Consider the following 9,984-nt stretch of genomic DNA (forward strand, 5'->3'; position numbering starts at 1 on the left):
ATTTTTTTTTAATTTGAGCTCCATTTAGGGGGGGGGGGTCAGTTACTATAGGTACAAGGATGTGTTGTTGCATTATATGTAGGCACTTTGGCCGCTTTGGCTGGTTTCTTCGGCTGATTTTATGCTGACATTACTATTTCGTTGCAGTAAGTTTTACAACTGATATAGTGAACTGTATCAACGATGGTATATAGTAAAAATGCTTTTAAACGTGTGTTTTAGGTATCAAGCACGATCGGCTTACATAAGAACGACTGCAGTTATGTCTATGGTTGGATATATCTTAGGTAAATATATTTTTTAATATTAATACGATACTCTCAAAGGTTATGGTATAAATGATACAGGATTCTATTCGTAAGGCTATATTTTATGTCAGTTCAGCTAGATATCTTTCTAACTTTCCGGCCTCTCACATTTTAACAATTAATTTACTTAGCTATTTTACAATACAATACAATACAAATACACTTTATTGCACACCTCAATACAGAAACAGTAAAAATAATACAACACATAAAGAAGAGGTAAACAACAGGTGGTCTTATCCCTAAAAAGCGATCTCTTCCAGACAACCTTTAGGTAGGCTATTTTACGTTTGAAATTCAAAACTTTCTCAGAATGTGCGTGCAAGCGAGAGCGTTGTCCGTTTGGCGGATATTAGTTACTTCACTATTCACAGGTGCCAAATTCTTTCTAAATTTGAATCGACAAAATCTTGCGATTTCGCCATGTCGAGTGCAATCTGATTATCACTTAGTCTACCACCTAACCTTAACCAATCAACATAATACGCTTCATAGTTAAACCACGTATCTTCGTGACGATCTTTTAATTATAGAATAATTTAAAAGCGTGATCGATATTATTCTTTGTTACCTTTTGTCAGGGCTCGGCGACAGACACGGCGAGAACATATCGTTCGACTCGACCAACGGCGACTCCGTGCACGTGGACTTCAACTGCCTGTTCAACAAGGGCGAGTCCTTCGAGTGGCCCGAGCGCGTGCCCTTCCGGCTCACGCACAACATGGAGGCCGCCATGGGGCCGCTCAGGCACGAGGGCATGTTCAGGTGAGGCCTTTATCGAGACTATGATGCTTCTGTTCAGCAGTGGCACTCCCTGCACTCCCTCTCACTAAAAGTGCACCTCTCAAACATTCGAGGATTGCACTCAAATCTCAATGCAGTCCACCACCACCTTGAGACTGAAAAACCCGCCCTCTTATTTCTCTCGGAGACGCAGATAAGATGTCCGGCTGACGTGGCGTACCTTTGCTACCCAGGGTACTCTCTGGAGCACAATTTTAAGCCCCGTGCTGGTGTGTGCGTGTACGCCCGCGACGACATTTGCTGTCGGCGTCTCCGATGCTTTGAAGACCCCAACTTTTCCACCCTATGGGTACTGGTGGATACAGGCGTAGAGAAGATTCTCTATGGCTGTATTTACCGGTCGCACAGCGGAGATCGGGAGACCACCAGGCTCACAGAGTATTTAAGTGAGGCGGCGGAAGCCGCTCAGCATAAATACCCAACTGCCCAACTAGTGTTGCTGGGGGATTTTAATGCGCACCACCAAGAGTGGCTATTCCCATACCAGCACACTGAACATGCTGGGAGAGAGATGCGAAAACTCGCTCTGACATTAAACCTCACTCAGCTGGTCCAAGGGGCAACGAGGGTTCCCGATGTTGACGGCCAAACAGCCAATTGCCTGGACCTTCTGCTGACTACCGACCCGGATCACTACGCAGTGTCAGTGTCGTCACCTTTAGGTAGCTCTGACCACTGTCTAGTGAAGTCTGTGTCGGTATACTCCCCACCCGACCTTAGCCCAACAGGCACTAGGCGGATATGGCGATATAAGTCGGCAGACTGGGATGGGATGCGCTCGTTTTTTGCATCCTATCCATGGCAGCCCTTATGCTTCTCTTCGGGTGATCCCTCAGCATGCGCGGATGCTATAACAGATGTGCTGCGCCAAGGTATGGAATTCTTTATTCCTTTTTCCGATGCAAGCACATCTAGCAAAGCACAACCCTGGTTTGGAGCCGAGTGCCGACGTGCTGAAGCACGGAAACACGAGGCCTTCCTTGCCTGGGCTGATGCTCGAAACCGCAAAGCTAGTGACATACCAGATAAGAAGAGAGCCTATAATAGGGCAACCAAGTCCAGTAAAAAGGCTCTACGGAAGGCTCGATTTGACCATATACGCCGGACAGGAAACAAACTAGCTGCACACCCTACAGGTAGTAAAGCGTTTTGGACCCTAGCGAAATCAATCGAATCGAACTTCTGCCGCCCCTCACTGCCCCCACTGCTGAAACCAGATGGGTCACTTGCCCACACAGCTGAAGAGAAAGCGAATTTATTTGCTTCCATCTTCGCTGAATCTTCACGTCTAGATGCAACTGGCGCAAAACCTCCTAGTCCACTAGTTTGCGAGACCTCTATGTCGGACATACGCATACGCCAAACGGAGGTTCGCAAAGTGTTGCAAAACCTGGACGTGAACAAAGCAAGTGGTCCTGACGGTATTTCAGCCATAGTACTTAAAACCTGTGCACCTGAGCTATGTCCCATATTGACGCGCCTCTTCCGTCTCTCAATGGCTACCGGTCAGGTTCCGAAGTCTTGGAAGCTTGCTAATGTGCAACCAGTACCGAAAAAAGGTAGCCGGGCTGACCCTGCCAACTATAGACCGATTTCGGTCACTCTGTAAGAGTATGGAACGTGTACTTAATAGTCGACTCCTGGCATACCTAGAAGCGAACGACCTGCTCAGTGACCGGCAGTACGGGTTCCGCCGAGGCCGGTCTACCGGAGATCTTTTAGCGTATGCCACGCACATCTGGAGTGAGGCCATCGAGAAGAATGGAGAGGCTTTAGCTGTCTCTCTAGATATATCGAAGGCTTTCGACAGGGTCTGGCACGAGGGCCTTATTAGCAAGCTACCGTCCTTCGGTCTACCCCCTAGTCTTTGTGATTGGGTATCAGACTTTCTGAGGGATCGATCGATTCGGGTTGTCATTAATGGCTGCTCGTCCGATCAATTGGCAATCAATGCCGGAGTCCCTCAAGGGTCCGTGCTTTCAGCGACCCTTTTCCTGCTCCACATAAACGACCTGCTGAAACCAGGTACGTTCGGATATGCAGATGATACTACGGTTGTTGAAAGCTACATACCCAATTCACGAGCTAGTGGAGCCCAAATACAGTCACTCAGAGAGGCTATGGTCGAACGCATGAACGTGTCACTGAAGGCAGTGTCCGATTGGGGTGAAGCCAATTTGGTCTCGTTCAATGCTAGTAAGACCCAGGCGTGTCTTATCTCCGCTAAACGGAGTCCATTCCATCTGACTCCTACTTTCCGAAATGTATCCCTTCCGATAACCGACCATCTTGAGCTTCTCGGAATCTCGCTGACTTCGAAACTCAACTTCGGCCCCCACATCGAGTCGAAAGCACAGTTAGCAGCAAAAAAGCTGGGCATCCTCAACAAGGTGAGGCAGTATTTTACACCTAGGCAGCTGCTCGACCTTTACCAAGCACAAGTCCGATCGTGTGTGGAATACTGTTCACATCTGTGGGATGGTTCAGCCAAATACCAGCTTGAGGCGCTCGAGTCAGTCGAGAGGAGGGCCAAGAGAATTATTAATGACGACGATCTGACGAATGCTCGACTTCAAAGTCTGGAGCATCGACGCAAGGTTGCCAGCCTAACGATCTTTTATAGGATACATTTCGGAGAGTGTGCTGAGGAATTGCACAACCTTATTCCTCCGTCCCCATTTCACCATCGGTCTACCAGACAATCGGCACTTAGGCATCGCTTCATGGTAGGTATTCCACAAATACGCACGAAGCGTTTCGCTTCAACATTCCTTATGCGAACTGCCAAGGAGTGGAATGCCCTGCCCGAGTCTGTGTTTCCGTATGAGTACAATCTGAATCTCTTCAAGGCTAGAGTAAATAGGTATCTTATAGGCAAGCGTGCTCCACCGTAGACCGCATCATCACTTACCATCAGGTGTGATCGTGGTCAAACGCCTGCCTATCCTCCATAAAAAAAAAAAAAAAAAAAAGTGGTGTCCCGCGGCTGATGATTATTTGTAGTAAAGTAGATCTACAGACGGATGTTTCATATTATTTTGCGACTGTCACCTGTATCGTAATGCAATCCGGCTCGCCTGTGCCTTGAATCGTAGTACAAGCCGGCTCTGTCCACGTGGATTTCAACCGCTTGTTCAATTAGGTCCAGTAGTTCAAGTGGCTCGGACGTCCATTAGACTTACACACAATATGGAGGTCGCTGAAGCGTGAGGACATATCCAGGTGAGGTACTCCTAATACAGGATGTCCAGCGGCAGAGTTCCGATTTCAACTTCAAATGATATTCGAACGCGAAGTACGAGAGAGACGTGAGGAGGTGTTTTTGTTTCGTGAGTGTTAAGGATTGATGTGTCAATGAATTGGTGGCCAACAGAATTTGAACTTGTCGCAAATCGTAAGTTTGGTTTGTTTATAAGTGGTTTTTTTTTTTCAACTAGTAGGTAACGAGTTCAAGAAGCAGTCATAATTCCGTAAATTTATCAATAAATCTAATTTTTAGCATCATACATTCTTTACCGAATCTGAAGCTAATTTGAAGCGCTGGTGGCCTAGCGGTAAGGACGTGCGACATGCAATCCGGAGGTCGCGGGTTCAAACTCCAGCTCTTACCAATGAGTTTTTTGGAACTTATGTACGAAATATCTTTTGATATTTACCAGTCGCTTTTCGGTGATGGAAAACATCGTGAGGAAACCGGACTAATTCCAACAAGGCCTAGCTTTACCCTCTGGGTTGGAAGGTCAGATGGCAGTCGCTTTCGTAAAAGCCTACGCCAAATCAACATTATTTACCGAATAGCCTCAATGTGCGACGAAACGGGTTTAGGTTGAGTCATCCTATGCCTAACAATCAAATGGAGTGTCCCTAATCATTTTTAGGATTACATCAAATAAATTATAAAGTATAATATAGATTTAATATTAAAGTTGTTAACCCTACGCAGTTTTAGAATAAGGATTACCAGGCAACTTAAAGTTATGAAAGAATATGCAAAATGTTTTAATTAATATTAGTTGTAAATACCTAAAATTCCATGTCACTGAAACTAAAGTGTGTTTAATTTAGAGATAAAATTTACATAATTGAAATAGATATCATATAAGATGCACTTCGTACGCGATGTAATTTTGAAAATAGCAAATTAACCTGAGGCACCTTACGAAAGAAAAAGTGACCAAGGCCTCCAGTTCCCAGAGCTGGGATCGAACCAGGCCACCCGAGTTTCTATGGGACGAATTGTTTATTATTTTATTTATTTTGAACTTTATTGCACATAAAAATGTACAAATGGCGGACTTAATGGCTCATGTCATTCTATATCAAATTATTTTCATATAACTTGATTTGTTTCCTCGTAAGTAATAGAAGATTTATTGTCGTTGAAAACTGCGTTTTAAACAACCTACTTTACTCTTGTTTACACCCAACCCTTGCACAATCCACGAACGAGTACATGATTTATCCCTCCCATATCCAAAAACTTGGCGTTTCATATCCGATTCAATATACACAAGTTCCGAACACCCATTTGTTTAGTAATTCATCAATCACTTCGCTATTTCCGTTCCGGAAAAGTTGCGAACACAGATCATTGCTTGCCAATAGATAGAGCATGTATGACATACTTGTTTTAGCACAAAATAAGTAACAGGCCGTCTTGGGTGGGGGACCCAGGATGGAATTACCTCACCCCGCGGCGGCAAAATATGTATTATGTACAGTCACGCAAACCTTAAATGTGTATGTGTATGCAGGGGTGTCAAGCTAATAGCTTTGCAGTCCGTACCTACAACGACGTGCGATTAGCAACGCGATGACGGAAAGTTCAAAATGCCCGTACTTAGCACGGGTACGGGTGCTTGTCAAGTCGTATTGGTAGGAGTCGGGCGGGACATCCTTTCATACGCCCATCATAAAAACCATTGACTTTGAAGCTAATGAAGCTATGAACTGGATACTATATTTATAACATTGACGACAGGGGCGGCATTTATTAAGGTAACATAATCATTAATTACTCAGCGTTTGTGTTTGTGTTGCTGTTCTTCTGCGTCGTCTTCGTCTCTGATGTCCCCGAATTAATATCGAAAGCGTATACGGGCGGTGAGCGACTGAGCGTGATATACAGTATCTAATGTTAGATAATCCATGGTTGCGAAATGTGAAGTGCTATAGGGGCTATTCCACCCTCACATACCCTTTCATCTGCGCCCCTATGAAGTCAATTACGTGAGTGATATCAGTTTGGCTTACGACTAACTAACTAAGTATTGTGGCGCAGTGATCCAAAGAGGGTCTTGGCCTCCAAAACGAGAGAACGCCACCTGTCCCGATCCTGTGCCACTTCCTGCCAGTTGTCGGCTTTGAGTTGGCACAGATCCGCCTGTACACTGTCGCTCCAGCGGTATCTGGGTCGACCCACTGGATGCAAATACAAATACAAAACTTTATTAATAAATTAATAACACCAAAGTTACAGGTCAAAATGTCTTAAAAATAGGTACAATATAGTACTTAAAACAAATATTTTAATGTCATATTCATTATTCATTATCAATGTTAGGAATAAGAAGGTCGTAGATTTTTTTTAAGGCTCATGTATGGACGCATTTATGACACATCTTTCGATGTAGTACTTTATCTAATACCAGACGTGAATCTATATTACGAGTATAGTTTGATTCATAAGAGCGTGCGACATTTGTACTGAACTGACAAAATAAATGCGCACAAGTACCTATTTGGAATCAGCCTACTGATTCTCTATGGTAAGCGTGCGAATTTGAGATCTACTTATCTACGACTAAGTTAAATAACCTGCACTACCTAAATCATCTCTCTTCTTTATGCATTTATTTAAACTGTCTTACACAAAAAAAAAACAGATTCCTTCTAAATGCTTAAACTCCCACCCTTCATGCAAGGCAGTTAACCGACGTTTATATTTGTTATAGGAAAAGCTGCGAAGCAGTAATGCGGGCGCTCCGAGCTCAGACCGCCGCCCTAATGTCCGTGATTGGTCCATTCGTGTACGATCCGCTGGTATCTTGGGGTCGCGCGCGACCCATGGACTGCGGGGAGCGGACGAATGAGCAGGCCTTACAGCATCTTATACATATCAGGCAGCGGCTGAACGGTCTGGTGAGTACAGCTTAGTGACACAATACAGGCAGCCCTGATGACAATGATTGGTCCATTCGTGTACGCTCCACCGGTATCATGGGGTCGTGACCTATGGACTGCGGGGAGCGGACGAACCAGCAGGCCTTACAGCTCCTTATACATAGCAGGCAGGCATTATATAATGGATATAGTTAAAGTTTTAAAGGTGTTCGAGTTGTTGACAAGTTGAATTTGCTTCCAATAATTTGAATACCTGAAGACAAAATTGATGTAGCCCGTATAAAAACTCTTTAAGTCGACCACGCCGAGTCGCTTGTAGCTCGATTGATCGGTTGACTTATACGATATGTACATAATTTGTTTGACGTCAGAGAAGCAACTGTGCAAATAAAACCAATATAAATACGTACAGCATCCGGCCTGACAACGGAACTGTAGTTCATTAAGCTCGGTCTCTGAGATATTTTCCTTGTGTTTGATCTTTGCATTTGCGACATTTTTATATTGAACCATAAAGAAGCAGGAAAAGGCCTTGCATGAATTGGCAGGCCATAGAAAATAAATAAATGTTTATACACAGGTTTTTAGAAGATCTGTCCTCACGGCCTGAATATGACGGTCATCCATAATACTTCGACTATGGGACCGACTACAAATCGCAGAAAATGATTTACCTACCTATACTTTTCAGTTGATAAGATCAGGAAGTTTTCTATGGAGTTTTTTTTTTGCGATTTTGGGCTTAGTAATAGTATATGTATTGTAAAGTAATATATGTATTCTGGATTATAACCGTGGAACCGTATATCATTTCCGCTACAACAATAATCTTCGATGTTCGCGGTAGGTTTTGATCACTCACTCAGTAAGGTCCAGCCGTGAAAAATACATTTTCATTTCTCATGCTCTGAGTGGCTCATTCTTTATCTATGAAGCGTGCTGAGAGTGATACGTTTCTGCCCTAGGGCGTTTTACTTTTCAAGTTTTTTTTATGATAAGCCATGAAAACTCGGTTCTAAATGCATAATTAAGGATTAATAACGATGCGATCTCTTAACTATAAATGTTTATTAAAAATACCCTAAAATAGTACATTACGATACAAGTGCGAAAAATAGGAAATTCGAAACGAGTGGCGATAAATTAAAACACGACCGAAGGGAGTGTTTTAAATCGACACGAGTTGCGAATTACCTATTCGCACATGTATCGTACAACGTTTTACAGTACATATGGCCCTTTAAATGTTCGACACAGTAACATAATATGCTACTTCTCGCACTAGTGCTATAAAGTAGCCCCATATGTACTGTAAAATACAATAAGAGTTTATGATTTGTCATGTTTTCTAGAATACAATGTATTTTACTTTCCTCGCATTCGAAATGAAGAGTAAAGTGTTTCAACGCGGGTGAAAAGCACCCATTCTGACTCGAACTATTGGGGCGTTCAAGCGCCGAAATACCTCGTCAGAAAAAATTGACATTTGACAACAATCTGGTCCTTACTACTATTAATATCTATCAATAAGGGATCAGAGAGCTAACAAAATTGTAGCTTTGACGTCTATGAATAAAATTATTCTGCTATTTTCAGGTAAAAACAAAGAATATGCAGCTGTCCCTGTCACTCTCTCCCGAAGGACAAGTGGAACACCTCATAGTCGAGGCGACTAGTGTTGTGAATTTGTGCCAAATGTACATAGGGTGGGGACCCTTCTTGTGATCGATCGGTGTAATTGAAGTGCCTTAATATGTGATAAAATATATGTGATACATTAATACTACCTTGTTGTTTTATTTAGCATTTATTCAATCTGATATTCTAACTATCGCGAAAGGGTTTTCTACTTCTATTTGAACACGCATTCACGTAGTAGCGAAGCTGAAGCCCAGAGCTCATTTCCTTCATGTCACACCAACTATCGGGGTTATACTAGTCTTTCTGTTTGGACTTCACACTTGATAAATCGCAACTCTCGCACTAACCGTAACCACAGATTAGTTATGCCGTAACTTAGTAACTACAGGGTGGACAAATAAGAAGAATACATTTTGTTTTAAAATTTTAACTATATTAAGTTCAAATATTATTAGCCCAAGCCCTCTCGTGCATGAGAGGAGGCCTGTGCCCAGCTGGGACGTCTATAGGCTGAATTAATAATAATAAATTATTAAGTATTGTTTTAAAAATATATTATTCAAGGTTGGCAAACATATGCGGAACATAATGTCTGACAAAAATGTCCACCACTAACAGCAAGCAAATGTGATCCCTATCATCGCAATTTTCAGCATATTTTCGCATATTTACGGCGTTATCTTAGTAAATTAGTGTCGGATGGTCGGTTTTAACTGTTTAAATTTCATCAGCTTGTACGTAATTTTAGACAGCCCCACAGAAATAAGTCAGGAGCTGCAAATTTTGGGTGCCAATCACTGTCACTGTTTCTCGACACAAACATTTGAGAAAAAAATGCTTGTTGTTAGAGGTAGCGTTTTGGCAGAATTATCTTCCGTATATAATTGCCAACCCTGAATAATATATTTTAGAAAAAATATTTAATAATTTTTACAGTACATATGGGGCTACTTTATAGCACTAGTGCGAGAAGTAGCATATTATGTTACTGTGTCGAACATTTAAAGGGCCATATGTACTGTAAAACGTTGTACGATACATGTGCGAATAGGTAATTCGCAACTCGTGTCGATTTAAAACACTCCCTTCGGTCGTGTTTTAATTTATT

At 42.6% G+C, this 9,984-nt stretch overlaps 1 protein-coding gene across 1 annotated transcript in view; it reads left to right on the forward strand.

Annotated features, from left to right (window-relative positions):
• The window catches only part of LOC133522365 (serine/threonine-protein kinase ATR-like), a 44,617-nt gene extending 35,596 nt beyond the window's left edge, over positions 1-9,021 (forward strand). Inside the window, exons 27-30 of the mRNA XM_061857680.1 lie at positions 223-287; positions 890-1,073; positions 7,067-7,253; positions 8,832-9,021. Of these exons, the coding sequence (XP_061713664.1) occupies positions 223-287; positions 890-1,073; positions 7,067-7,253; positions 8,832-8,960 (565 nt within the window). The 3' untranslated portion in view covers positions 8,961-9,021. The remainder of the gene's footprint in view (positions 1-222; positions 288-889; positions 1,074-7,066; positions 7,254-8,831) is intronic.
• Positions 9,022-9,984: the final 963 nt, after the last annotated feature.

Source organism: Cydia pomonella, chromosome 10 (genome assembly GCF_033807575.1).
Source record: "Cydia pomonella isolate Wapato2018A chromosome 10, ilCydPomo1, whole genome shotgun sequence".
Taxonomy (NCBI): domain Eukaryota; kingdom Metazoa; phylum Arthropoda; class Insecta; order Lepidoptera; family Tortricidae; genus Cydia; species Cydia pomonella.